Source organism: Canis lupus, chromosome 26 (genome assembly GCF_011100685.1).
Source record: "Canis lupus familiaris isolate Mischka breed German Shepherd chromosome 26, alternate assembly UU_Cfam_GSD_1.0, whole genome shotgun sequence".
Classification (NCBI taxonomy): domain Eukaryota; kingdom Metazoa; phylum Chordata; class Mammalia; order Carnivora; family Canidae; genus Canis; species Canis lupus.
Window position 1 is genome coordinate 28,212,414 of NC_049247.1, and position 13,894 is coordinate 28,226,307.

The 13,894-nt window shown below is 58.5% G+C and overlaps 1 protein-coding gene across 1 annotated transcript in view; it reads left to right on the forward strand.

The window, feature by feature from the left end:
* Positions 1-7,153, forward strand: part of SPECC1L (sperm antigen with calponin homology and coiled-coil domains 1 like) — a 99,581-nt gene extending 92,428 nt beyond the window's left edge. Inside the window, 3 exon segments of the mRNA NM_001048114.1 lie at positions 3,407-3,523; positions 4,397-4,456; positions 6,194-7,153. Coding sequence (NP_001041579.1) covers positions 3,407-3,523; positions 4,397-4,456; positions 6,194-6,283 — 267 coding nt within the window. The 3' untranslated portion in view covers positions 6,284-7,153.
* The last annotated feature ends 6,741 nt before the right edge of the window (positions 7,154-13,894 follow it).

Here is a 13,894-nt window from a genome sequence, read left to right on the forward strand (position 1 = left end):
ATTTATTAATTAGAAACTTGCATTATAATTACTAGTATGTTCCATTGACTCTATTAAAAAGAAAATTATTTTCTTCCTAGAGAGCTTGGCACCATTGCCTGTGAAGAATGACCAGTAGAAAGTCCTTCCATTAGTGTGCATATTCACCTCAAAACATCATGTTTTGGGCTTTAAGAGTAGTTTATTTTAAAGGTATTGGGTGGCCTGCGGAAGAAGCTGTCTGTGTAGGGGTGAGGCCCTTGACCCTGCCGCAGCCCTGCACTGATCTGCAGAGTGTAAATGGGTCCTTCTGCCCAGAGGGAACTGCACATAGGCTTTACCATTAAAGACTCTCCTTAGGCATCGAAAATGCCACTTTTTAAAAATAAAGAGGCCACTCCTAGACAACCTTTGTGAGAGAAACATGTCAAAAAGCATATCTGTGAATGTCAAGACCATTACAGATAATTGAACTTTGTGATGAAGTGGCTTCTTAAAACTAAATTAATAGCTGCAAAAGTAAGAGCTCCAGAGAAGCCAGGGGACCTTTTCTGTCTTCCCATCTGGATTTTCTAGCACTCTTTTTGGCCTCAGAGAACAAGCTTTGTTGTTTACATAGACTTTTCTCTGTTCAGTCTGCATTATTTCCTAGTAGTTTGCTTTTTTCAGCCCTGAGCATCAGAAACAATGAAACAAGAGGTAAGATGGGGAGCAGAGGGGGTGCAGGCCCTGCGCTGCTGTGGTGGCAGGGGCTGGCGGTGGTGGCAGCCTTCTCTGGGGCCTGCTTTCTCATTCTCAGCATTTTTCCACCTCCCTTGAGGCCCTGGCCTCATTTTCCCCCAAGGTCTCTCTGGAAGGCTGAGGAGGTGGAGGGATGGTGGCAGAGCATGCAGAGGTCTCACTTGGGTTCGGTACGGAGTGGCCTCTCTGTCCTCTGCTGGGTACAGCACCCAGACTGGCTCCCTCCAGCTGGGGGAAGAGTGACACCCGCCAGCCTGCCCGGGCTGGGACTTTGTTTTGATTTGGAAGTTTGGCTGTCAGGTACTTCAAAGTTAACTCCCCCTACCCTGGAACCCACGAAGCCATTGTTTCCTCATTGTTTAAATTTCTTTGGCATGTTTTGTAAATGAAGTCACTGCTCAGCCTGGAGGTTCCAGGCTTGAGGTTGGGTTTGTGTTAAGGAAGCTAGGGAAGGCTGGGGTTCCCACAGCTGGGGAGCTGGGGCGCAGTCGTTTCCTCTGGTGCAGGAGCCTTTGCCTCGTGGTGTGGGGAGGCCAGGCACGTAGGCGGCTCTGCCAGACGCCCGCCTTTCAGCTGGAGAGGGGGCTGCGGCGGCAGGAAATGGAGATTTGTTTTCCTCCAGAAATGAATGTAGCCTCTGGGGGCAAGGGTTGAGAGTCATCAGCAGCCACATGTTGCCGTTTGCCTTGCACAGGGCTTGGACACGATAAGAAGCTGCTTGCCCTGCCATCCATGCGATGGTACGCTGTGCCCTCGGCTCTTTGATCAGGGTGCTTGTCATGAGATCTAGTTGGGATGCTAGGAGGAGCCTGGACGGGCTTTGGACAAGCCTGAGTTTGAATAACCACGCAGATCAGCTCTGGAACCTGGGCCTCCTTGAGCCCCAGCCTTCTTACCTAAAACTGCTCCTGGGTAATGGAATTAAAATGACACCCTGTCCTCCCTGCTGCCAGCCCAGCACCTTGGACAGGTCACTTCCCTTCGCTGGTTCCAGTTTCCTCCCAGATGGCACAGAGGCCCCTGGCTGGCTGCTTCCTGAGATTCAGATGAGATGAAAGAGGCCAGTTTGCTATGGCAGCAATCAGCAGTGACTGTCGGACACCTCTGGTTGCACGGCGCCCTCGCAGGAGGGGTGACTATCATCGTCCACTGGAGTGAGGGCCTGTGGAGAATGAGACAGGAATGCTTGTTTGGACTGTGTCTTCACACCAGGAAGTGTGAGGACTACAGGCTGGAGGCAGGGAGGACCTGCAGGCCCTGGTGACGGGGGTGGGGGTGGGGGGGGGTTGCTCTTAGAGGCTGAGTCAGATGGCCCTGAAAGCTTACTGAGACCTTCCCTGTGACTCTTGGCAGGTTTGCATCCTTTTGTGCTTTAATCTGGTAATTTTTCTCACCACAGTTTATGAACAATGCTTTCAGGCCAGATAGGCGAGACCGTCCACCCCAGATAATCAGGTTACAGAGGGGAAATGACCTCTGGAATAACTGCCCACAGAGCTGCTGCCTTTTTGAAGACTTGTATTTGAGTAGAAGCCCCCCACACAGGGCAGCATTCTGAGTGTCTGCAGTCAGGGGTCAGACCAATCATTTTGATGATGAAGCTGATGAGAAGTTCAGCCCTGTGCACTTCCACACTCCTTGCTGCTTTTGTAAGGGGACTGACGGAGCACTGGGAGTCTGGACTGAGGCTGTCTTCCTGGAAGGGCCACTTGCCAGCCCGGTTCTATCCTCCCCACCTGCCTCTTGTCCATGAGCCCCAGGTCCCCTACTTGGCAGGAGGACCTGACAGCTTGAAAACCTGGGGTGAGGGATTGCAGAGGTTTTAAACTCTATGCGTACGCATAGTATTTGTGTTGCTGTGATCACTTGTCCCCGGGAGTAGTGGGAACCTGTATCCAGGAGTGGGTGGTTTGCCTTCTCTAATAAAACGTGGGCTTTCCCAGCCCCTAGGAGCTGACCATTGATGCAGTTGAAGTCTGTGCAAAGGAAACTGGGGCCGCAAACAAGAGATACTTGGGAAGTGCCCTCTTGCTCAGTTTGCGGCATTTATATAAAATGTGTGAGTTTCCAAAATTTAACTGTGGAGTTTCAACTTTAAAAGAACTCTTGCAAATAAGGGTAAAGGCTACTTATCAGCCAGACTGTGTTATCAATTAGTCAGCTATTCTGAATATGTTACTTTTATAGTTGCAAGTAATTTACTATGAATGTGGAAAGTAGGAGGAAGTCCAGGTGGTCTGCGGAGCAGCTCTTTGGGAAAGCACAGAGCCCCAGCGTGCCTCGGCTCCCAGCGTCTCCTAAGGCAAGAAGGCAGCTGTTGACGTCCTCAGAACACACAGGTTTTGATGGACTGTAAATCTGCGCCTCGAGGCTGAATCATAACTTCTTAACATAGGACCTCTGCTCCCCAGGGCCCCACAAGGCTGCTGAGCTGCCAGACGAGCTCCCTGCGCCCACGGTCCTTCCGTGAGGGGGAGATGGCAGTGACCTGGGGGTGTGGGCAACTGCTGAAAAGGCTGCCTGTCCGTCTTGGGACGTGGCCCCCTTAGCCCACTGTGCCTTCTCCAGAGCCTCCCCTGCCTGGGGTTCGGAGGCCATGTGGCACTGAAGCCTCCTTCCCCTCCTCAGCATGCTCCTGAGAAGATCACAAGGTGTGTTACTTACATGTTTCTTTCCTTTCCTTCAGAATATTGACATTACAAACTTCAGCAGCAGCTGGAATGACGGGCTGGCCTTCTGTGCTCTCCTGCATACGTACCTTCCGGCTCACATTCCGTATCAAGAGCTGAACAGCCAAGATAAGGTAGGCTGGCTGTGAAACAGCCCAGCCCCTGGCGTCCTTACCACACAAGAGAGGCAGGTCCTTACAGCAGCAGGGCCCCACCATAGTGCTGGCTCACAGCAGCCCCATCCCAGCTTGGTCTTATTCTGGGATTGAGTTATTTGTGCTGAGCCAGCCCAGTCTGCAGTCAGGGGGGTAGGTCACAGTGTCCTGACCTACCTTGTGTGGGACATTTAGTGGGTTGCAGCATTCCCCAGGTTACTACATTCCCAGTGGGACTGGCCAGCCTTCCTTGATAATGACATTTAGGATGGGGGGTTTACCAAGAACTGGCCGCCTAAGGCAGGAGTGGTCTGGGTAGTGCTTCCCGCATCAGGCCAGCCTCCTGCCAGCCCCCTGTAGTCCAGTCCAAGTGTCTCACTGAGGGAGCTGCCCAGGGACAGGGTTGGGGACAGGGTCGGGGCAGCCCCTGTCCAGATGGGCGCTGGGAGAGGTCCCAGGCCTGAGCCCTTCTGTGGTCTGCTCTTGCCTTCAGATAACACTTGAAGATGCCCCCCCCCCTCCTTCCCCTAGGGAGAGAGCTCACCTGACAGGCGTTTCTGATCAGCTTTTGGGGTCTGGGTCCAGGCAGCTCAGGACTAATGTATCGAAAGTCCCCTTTTGCACAGTGAGGAAAAACCGAGTATGTAGAGACTGCTCCATGGCAGGTCACAGGAGGAGCGGGTAGGTCCTACAGAGAGGCAGTCTGGGTCCATGGGGGGTACTGGGGCTCCGCTGTAGGGCTGTTCTGGTACCAAATGGAAGTGGCTGTCACCTTGCCTAGCATCATGAGTGGCGAAAGTCACCTTCTCCTGATCTTGCTCGTCCACTCTGGTCACACAGTTTCTTTTACAGCGAAGGAACTTCACGCTGGCCTTCCAGGCGGCTGAGAGCGTCGGCATCAAATCCACACTGGTGAGTCACTGACCGGGCCCCTCCTTTTTGTTAGGAAGAGTTTCCTTCTCATTAAGGGAGATCCCGGGTGGTGTGGGGGCCTGATGATCAGGAGGCTGCTGGGTGGCGAAGGGGGTGCATGCAGGCCCTGGTTAGCCGAGTGAGTGTCCCGTCGAAGGGGCACAGGCAGGGCTTACCTCAGTCCTCTGGGTGTTTCGTGCCTCACGTGAAGCACCCTGAGATGGGTAGTGTCATCCTGACCACGGCCCCGGCAACTCTGACTTCTTTAGAGTCACCTTTTTTTAGTTGAATCCTGGATTCAGAAGAAAAATGCTAACCAGTTTATAAAAGTCATTGTCAGAGGCACATTCCCACAGGTGTGTCTGCCTTTTGTCAAAGTAGAGGGAGAGGGGAGGTGAGTGGGGCGAGGAAGGAGGCACTAGAGGCCGAGCGGGGGCTCCTGGCACTTCATGGGGGCCGTGGCAAACGCTGCTCACGGCGTGAGAAAGGAGTTGTGGAAAGCCTACGTGTTTCAGGGTCGTCAGGCCTCTGCTCAGTACGCGCAGTAGCTCACAACAGACGTGCTCCTCTGTCAGCTTTCGCCTCATCACGGTGTCCAGATGCAAAGCCAGTCCTTCCACACCCAGTGACACTTACTTTATGTAAACTCGGTCCTGCGGTGTCAGCCAGGGACACGCAGCCCGGGGAGTCCCGCAGAGTGAGAGCTCCACGGGGCCAGGTCACTGAGCCCAGGCACCCCTCACCTGACTTAACAGCTGGGTGGCTTTGAAGAAGTGTTTACATTCGTATTCACCCCATAGGAGTGTTCCCGTAGAGTTCCAGAAGTGTATCTTCTGACTTGATAGAAGAAATAGGCTTGTTTAGGGTGACCTCTGTTCAGTTGTACAGAGAGAAAGAGAAGTTCCCATTATTGGAATGTTTTCTGGGTTCTGGGTATGTTACAACACGTGTAAAGTTCCAACATAAAAAAAGTAGGCCATATCCCCACCCTAAAAAACTTTTAGTCAGGATCTTATATTGAACAAACATGTTTTCTTTTTTCTATACCAAGTCACCAGTGGGTGGCCTATTCCATCCTGCTGGTTGTGGCCTCACCCGTGGAACCTCTCAGAGCAGCGCCTTGGAGCATGGCTCCCCTGGAAAGTCACAGATGTTCTTCAGCAGCAGTGGTCTCTTTGGGGGGCTTCCCAGTCCCATATCCAAGTCCTGGGTTTCCCACGTTCATTTTCATCAGCTGCATCTCACAGAGGACTGTTACTCTGCAGGATACAATTAGAGAACAGTGTCTTTGATGATTTCAGATGGTTGCCATGGTGAAGGGCATTGGAAAGCTGAGTTCTGGGAGCCCTGGGCCCACAGAGACCCTCCTAGGACAGAGACTGGGGTGAGGGAGGCTCTCAGAAGCCACCAAGGAAAGAGGCAGGCAGGGAACAAGGCCCCAGAGAAGATGACAGCCAGCTTGGGAGGGCCGTGGCCAGAGACAGGGGCGCCGTAGGGTGGGGGTCGGGGCAGGGCTTGGGCACAGACAGGCATCTTAGGGACTCTGTGGACACTTAACGGGCACACTTGGTAGCAATGGAGCAGACATCTTGGCCAGGCCTTTGGCGGGTATGATCGGCTTGGTCCGGAGTCGGAGGCCCTGCCTGGTGCCAGGGCCTGTGCAGCTGTCGGGGAGCTTGTCAGGGTGGGCCCCGATGTGACCCGGGATTCTAACCTGGTTCTTTCCTTCTCCACCAGGACATTAATGAAATGGTGCGGACCGAGCGGCCTGACTGGCAGAGCGTGATGCTCTATGTGACGGCAATCTACAAGTACTTCGAAACCTGAGCACACCAGAAGGAGGACTCTTCCCCGTTACCAAGTGACACCAACACCATTAGCTATGCACCCCGTAAAGCTTTCAGCGACTCTCTGGGCTGCCCTGCAGCGTGTGAGCCTTCAGCCAGGGACTCTGAGTCAGGAGAACTCGGGCCTCCGTGGCCCATGGCTCATGGCTGGCTCCTCGCACTCGACCCACAGGTCGGTGTGGGCCCAGCGCACATCACACATGCTGTTTGCCACCAGGGTTTTTCTCTGAAGGGAATATCGAACTACATTAGTGCCGTGGGGTGTGAAACCCAGCCCACGCACAACTGAACTTGGGGAAGGGGTAAAATTATGTGGGCAGCTCACAGGGAGTTAGTGAAAGCTTTAGCCACAGCTCTTCTCGACTACTCGCCAGCACAGGGTCTGTCACCCGTGAGAACCAGACAGGAAACTCGGCGTCTGGCAGAGACACCCCACGAGCAGGCTGCGGGCCTGGACGTGGGCTTGCTTTCAAGGGGTGCATCACCACAGCAGTGGGACGGGACTGTCCTGGCCCACATGACCTAGGTGTTTGCAACTTGAGCTAACAGATTGCAACTCGAGTTCCCGCTGGCAGGTCCTCCGCTGCTGAATGGTTGGTTTTGTGGCCGGGGCCCGTCAACAGGAAACAGCCCCAGGGGACCCCTTGATGCCACACTGCGGACCTGTCCTTAAGCCCGGAAGGGGCTTGGAAACCCAGCTCTGGCTTTAGGTTTCTGGACAAAAGAATTGGTCAAAAGGAGTTCTAGTTAAAATGTTTTTCTCTTACGAGCAATACTGGGGGGAAATAGCCCCTGTTCTGTTAGTACCAAAGTTAAATCATTTTAGTAAATCTAGAGATAAAACACAAAATCTGGACATTAGCATGTTGTGAAAGCCAGAAATGAAGTCAGAGAGCTGAACAGCTGGAGGGAGCCCAGCAGGGTAATTTAAAGTCACTGCATCACTCAGAACAAACCCTCCTGGGCAAGAATTTAAGGAAGTGCCTTAAGTCTCCTTGCATGGGTACACCGGCCAGAGGATCTTGGAGGCCGCCAGGACCACAGCCACAGCAGGTGGTGCCAGGGCGCAGCCCAGCGATGGAGTTGCTTTCCTGCCACGCCACCCTCCGGGTTCCACATGACGGGCAGCCGCAGCAGCACCCCTTCCGTGCGGTGGAACCAAAGCCTTATTACGAGGGATTCTGGGGAGATGACTCTCAGGCTGGGACTCAGCCCTTCTTGGGAACAGGGAGCCCACGTCTCATGTGCGCCTAAAACTGGTTTGAACATTGTCAAGACTTGTTGCTTCTAGAATACAGCGTGTTTGGCACCGGCAAAGTAGCATGAGGAAGAGCTGCCACCAGCGGAAGCAGGTCGCTGCCCCCACCACAGGATGCAAGGAAGGCTGCCCAGCCAGCACGTGGGCTAGAGGGTTCTGCATTCGAGCATGATGTTCTAGACTAGGAGTTTGACGTGTCTGTAGCCTAGGAAAGAATGTGTTCGTTGTGAAATGGGCTCTGTGTGTGTGTGTGTGTGTGTGTGTGTGTGTGTGTGGCCTGCTGGCCCATAGCCCCTGGCTGGCTGGAAGTGCCCATCAGCCCTGCCCAGATGCCTGACCTGGCAGCTCTGGCTGCTGCCCTAACTGGAGGCTTTTTGTGAAATGCCTGTTTTCAGCTAAGGCGGGAGAGGCTCAGTGAGCAGAACCCAGCCCCAGAGCGCACGGGAAAACCCTGGCGGGGACCTGTCCCCATCCTCCCTGACCGGGTTCTGTTCTGGCCTCTCTTGCTCTGTTGACAGTTGCCGTGCTGTCAGACAAGGGACTGTTAGGTGAGAGTTCCTGTTTTTCACACGTCTCCGCTCGGTCTTCCCGAGTCCCACTGTTGCTCTCATTTGCCCTCATGGAAGCCTCCGCTCCTGATTGCACCCAGTGGGTCTGGTCTGCGGCCATGTTTTTGTTTATTTATTATTGTTGGGGGGGGGGTGCTTTTTTGTCCTATGAAGGAGAAGACTTTCTCGGGTCTGCAGTTCACACATCTGTCCCTTCCTAGCCAAGTGAGCCAGCCCTAGCAGCTCCTGCTGGGGGGCATGGGGCCATGCCCACAAGGCTGCCATTGGGGCCAGTGACGGGAGAGGGCGGCCACAGGGAGTGTCTGGACCAGGCCCAACCTGTTCAAGGGGCCCATCTCTGCCTCCCTGATAAGCTGTGCAGGCGAGCCTGGCTAGGCCACCTACATTTGCACGTGGGTCCGCAGGCAAGAAGGTTCTAGAAGCATAACTTCTTTTTCTAATAGGATCCTTTTAACACTATTGGCTTTATGGGATAATTCTAGATGGTCATATATACCTGAAAGTGCTACTGTGAGGTGCTTTTAGTCCAGTGGCACTTAACACAAAGCCTCCAGGAAGTCATTTTGCCTCTTCTCCCTTCAAGCACAAGCTTTACTGCAAAAGGGCCAGTTACATTTCTGTATCTCTGAACCACGGGCTTCTGCTGACTGACAGTACTTTTTAATTTTGTCCTATTAAATATTCTTGAATGTATTAAAATTGCTGAAACACATCAGGCGTGGGCTTTTCTGGCTCGACACGTCCAGCTGCCCCTCTGACATGGTATGAACAGGACCCCGGCCGCCTCTGGGACTGGCTGTGGCAGGACAAGGGCACGTGAGCCTGGGCTGCATGCCCTCTGGCCGCCCCTCCCCTGCAGCTCCTGGCCCCGAATGTTGTGGGGGAGGGACCTGGGGGGGGCAGTGCTAGTGCCTGTTAGGTCCCGCCCCGGGCTGCCGCGCAGAGCTCCAGGCCAGATGCCCAGGCCTGAGACCCCAGAAGCGCTGCCCAGGCTCCCCCACGGGAACAGAAGCCCTGGCATTCCCCAGCGGTAGCCCAGACACGTGCTGTTGCGGGGAACGGAGGGGTGGCCGCGGTTCCTTGAGGGGTTATTTTGTTTCTAACAGTGCATCATCTTGGAGATCGTTTTCAGAATATATAAAATCATAGAGGAAAAATCGATAATTACACCACTCAGAGCAAGCAAACCGGTCAAGCCTTTATTTCTTGTGCATCTTGTGTGCAATGATTATGAATCCACAGAGCGCAGCCCAAGACAACACGGGGCCTTGTCACATTGCACATTACATGTCACCTGCAGAAGGGCCTGTGGGGCCACCCCTTGCTATGCGCTATGTGACCTAGGGGGCCTTTCCTGGGCCCGACCCCTTCCCCGGGCTGGCGTCTATCCAGGAACTCAGCTCACACTGGGGAGCCAGAGTTGAGACGTGGCCTGGGAGAGCTGACGATCACGGGCATCTACCAAGGCCAGGTTTCTGGGGTCACAGCACGGGAAAGCCTGTGCTGGGACTGGGTGTTTCCAGCTTCTCCCCTCCCCGGCTGTGAGGCCTGGGGCGCTCGCTCAGACCCGGAGCTACTGCCCTTCGCTGGAGTGTATGGAGGTCGTCCTACGAGCCGCATGTTGGGCTCTGTGCGGGGGGCACCAGCACCGGGCACGGCGGCAGGAGGGGTGCCTTCCCCAAACATCCCTCCTGCCTATCTGTCATGCCAGCTGCCGTCGGAGGGGGTCCTTCCTAGCCCGACTTCCTGGCCTGCTCACAGCCTGGGGCCCACTGGGGCCACCTGGGGGCTCTGCTTCCCTAGACATAGCGCTTCCCGTCCCAGGGCAGCACTGGGGGGGGGGGGGGGGAGTGGGAGGGGGGACTCTTTCCACCCTGACTTAGGGAAGGTCCTAGAACCCCTTTTGGGGAGAGTGGATGGCTTTAATGGGTGGAAGCAGGAGAGAAGAACCAGAAAGGATCTCACCCCCCTCCACAGCCTTGTAGGGCTGACGTCTTGGGCCATAGGTGGCCTTGCCCTAGTGACACAGTGACCACCTCTTCGGCCCTATCCTTGCAGGGCTGCACTTCCCACACTCTTGGCTCGGCCTGAGTTCTGTTTTAGGTTGTCCTTTAAATGGGGGACAAGGCAGGTAGAAGAGGTCTTCCACGTAGACCGTGGATTCTAGTTGGGCTGCCCCAGGGTGTTGGGAAGGCAGGAGCCTGAGATGGGGGGGGTAGTGCAGGACGCAGATGGGGCCTGGAGCGCGCCAGCGAGCTGGGGGGCTGGGAGGCAGGTGGGAGAGCTGGGGGAGGGACATCACAGCCTGGAGCCAGACCCGGAGCGAGGAAAGGCCCCCCGGCCCCCGGCGTCCCTGGAGGATGCCTTCATTATTGAGCGTGTGCCTCTAGGCTCCTTAGGGGTCACCGTCCTGGGAGGAGGGCTGGGGGAGAGCACAGGACAGGCATGTCACCAGGACCCACTGGGCAGGAAGCAGGTTGCGCCCAGCAGGAGTTGGGATACCGGGGTTCCCCTACCCCCAGGTAGGACCAGCCTGCCACAGACTGGGCCCGTCCCACCTCTGCAATATGACGGGCCCCCAAGATGCCCCTCCTTGGTCCCTGCTACCAGACCTGATCTTCGTGAAGTGGGGGAGGGAAGCGGCCGGCGGGGCATGGGACGGGGGTGCAGGGCGCTGGTCTGCCGCTGGCAGCTGCTGCCTGCTGGTGCCCGGGCTCCCGGCTTAGAGCCGTTTGTAGGGTGGTGAGTGACCCGCTCTGGCCCAGGGCCAGGCCCCACTTCTGCCTGGACCCTGTTCCCACATCTACCCAGATGTGCCCAGATCAGCTCAGAGGCAGAGCTCCTAGTGGGGCTGCTGGGTGGCCCCCAGAAGCTGGCGTGGGCTGGAGGGTCAGGGCTGCCCTTGGGCTGCTGTGCCTACAAATGGCTCGGGGAGCTTCCTCCACCGTGACTCTGGCCTCTTGGGGCCTGCTTTAGTCTCCGTGTAGACTGGAGCCCTGCGAGGTCCCCCACTTCCTCAATCCCAGAGACCCAGGAAGTGTGCGGTTCCCCTCCCATTCAAAGGAGAAGTTGGTGAGTACTTTGGGGTGGCCTCGTTGGTTCACAGGATGCTGGCCCCTGCACCCCAGGTGCTTGGTCCTGGGTCTGCCATTGCCTAACCCTCATGTGGTCCAGCTGGCCCCGAGCAAACGGTCAAGGTCCAGAGGCCACCAGGTGCATCCTGGACAGGAACAGAGCCTGCGGGGCGTGGGCGTGGGGTGGGGGGCGGTCTGAGACCACAAATCTGGAGCAAGAGAAAGCCCAGCTGCCCCCATGGCCGGGCCTGAGGAGCCTGGGCTTGGACGGAAGGAAGGCCCGGCGCCCGGAGCCCTCGAAGCCTGACCCGGGCTGGGCAGGGACACCAAGGCCCAGAGGTAGACAGTGGGGCCCGCCAGGGGCCTCCCCATGCCTGGGGACCGGCAGGCTGCGCCCCGCCCTCGGGGCTCCCTCGGGCCTGCCCAGGGGCCTCCCCTGTGGCCGAGACACCTGAGCTGTTCTCCAGGCTGAGGAGGGCACGACCCCGGAGGGGGTGCAACAAGGCCGACAGGGTGCTGGAGGGGCCCCGGTGTGGGAAGGCCGGGAGATGTGGGTCAACCACGACACGTCTGCGGCGGGGGGGGGAGCAGGGTTTGTGCCGGGCCCTCCCCCGAGCCGTTTCCTGTCATTGCTGAACCGGACGCTCCTGGGTGTGTGTGCTGTCTAGGCAATGGCTTCACTGGGGACCTGGACAGAGGCACAGGACAGATGACACAAGACCATTGGAGCAGCTCCCTCTGCCTCTGGCTGGGGAAGCCAGGGCTGGGGACCTGGTAGCGCTGGGACGTGGGCGGGGCCGCGGGGCCCCGGGAGCTGGCTCCGGAGTGGAATCACCGCCTGCTCAGCCACCTCTGGCCTGAGGACACATGTAACGCCGAGGAGTTGGGGGCTGGCAAGTGGCCCCCAGGAGCGAACTCAGGGCTCCAGCGCTCTGGCCCTAAGGACCAGCTGGAAACAGGAACCTTCATTCCCTGGGCGTGGGGCCCGTGTGGTTGCAGACAGGTGCGTGCAGGGCCAGGTCACGTGTGGGGAGGACTGGGTGGGCGGGGAGCTGGGCCCCGACTGAAGGGCAGGCAGAGACTCACGGGGCCCACGCTGGGGGCTGGAGGGGCAAGCGCAGCCACCACCCTCCCCGCCCACTTGCCCCATGAAACCCCACAGTCCCTTCTAGGCCCCCAGTGACTCAAGACAGCTGTTTGCTGGCATATTTGATGAGTGAGGACTTGAAGGATCATGGGCCCAACAGATGTGGGCAGGAGGCTTTGGTCTCCACTCCAGGAGTAGCTGATCCCACAAGCTGGCGCAGAAGCAAGGGGGCAAGCCAAGGGCGCCCCCAGCCGGCACCTCACAGTCAGACTCGGCTCAGGGGGCGGCAGGGCAGAAACCACACGGCCCGGCTCGCTGTGAGGCAATGAGGGCCTGGGGCAGAGGGAAAGCCACAGCACCTGCGGCCGTGGGCAGTCCCGGGGCAGGGTCCGGCCTCGGGGGGAGCTCCTCGCTTTGGTCCCCCATTACCCCTCACAGGAGGGCTACAGAGGCCTAGGCCGGCACGAGGGGCCACGGCGGGCAGGGCCAGGCTGCAGACGGGAAAGGCCTCCGGATTCTTCCCAATCTGAGAAATCTCCTCTGCGCCTCAGCAACAGCGGAGCTGTCCTGAGCCCTCCCACCCCGCCGCGCCCCGCGCCCCGCCGAACACCGTGGATTAGGGAGCGTGGGGACCAGGGGGCGGGAGCCCGGGCTCAGGAAAGGGCTGGAGGCTGCCGGCAACGCAGGCCCAACCGGCCAGTGGTGGGTCGGCGGCCGCGGCTGCTGCTGCCCCTGGGTGGCCGCCCCACCCCCCGCCCGCGGCCTGCACAAGCCCCCTCCCGCCCCACGGGGCTCCCACGAGCCCTTGGCCACCGGGCGGCCCTGGCTGGCCGCGGCGCTTCCTCCTGCGGCGCCCGGAGCGGGGCTCCCCGGCCTGCGCTGCTGCGAGGCTAGAAGGCGGTGCCCTTCCATGGCTGGACGGGGCCACTCGGAGGTTGCTCCCAACGTGGCGTCTCCAAAACGTGGTGCAGGGGGCACGGGAGGTGGATCCCCAGCCAAAGGGTCTGAGACTCCGGGTCCGCGAGTGGCGCAGAAGGCGGCTCCTTCTCACTTTGCTCAGGGAAGCGGTGGGGGCAGGTCCCACCTGGGCTCGGGAGGCTTGGAGATGGGGAGCACAGAGCCTGGGCCGGGCAGTCGGGGGGGGATCCCCGGAACTTGGGGTCAGGCCCCTGGAGGCATCCCGGAGCTGGGGTACACCCCCACCCCCTGGAGGGGGGCCTCCGGCCGAAAGCCTGGAAAGGCCAGGGAAGGAGGCTGCGCTTGAGTTCAGGACCGGGGGCCGGAGACTCGAGGAGCAGCAGGCCCGGGCACCTGCCAGATGACAGGGGGTCACGGGGATGACACGCAGGCAGCACCCCAGCTGGGCGGCGGCGGCAGGGGAAGGAGCAGAGCCCGGGGGCAGCAGGGCGGCAGGCAGCCCGGTCCCCGCAGGAAAGGCAGCGCGGCGGGGGCGGGGGCGGGGCGGGGCGGGGCGGGGCGGCGGGACGAGGCGGCGGCCGTCGGCGCGCGGGGCGGCGCAGCAGGTGGCCTCGCCGGGCCGGGCAGGGCCGCCGCGACGTCCCGCCCGCCTCCCCTCCCGCGCGCGCTCGGGCCTCGGTTTCCC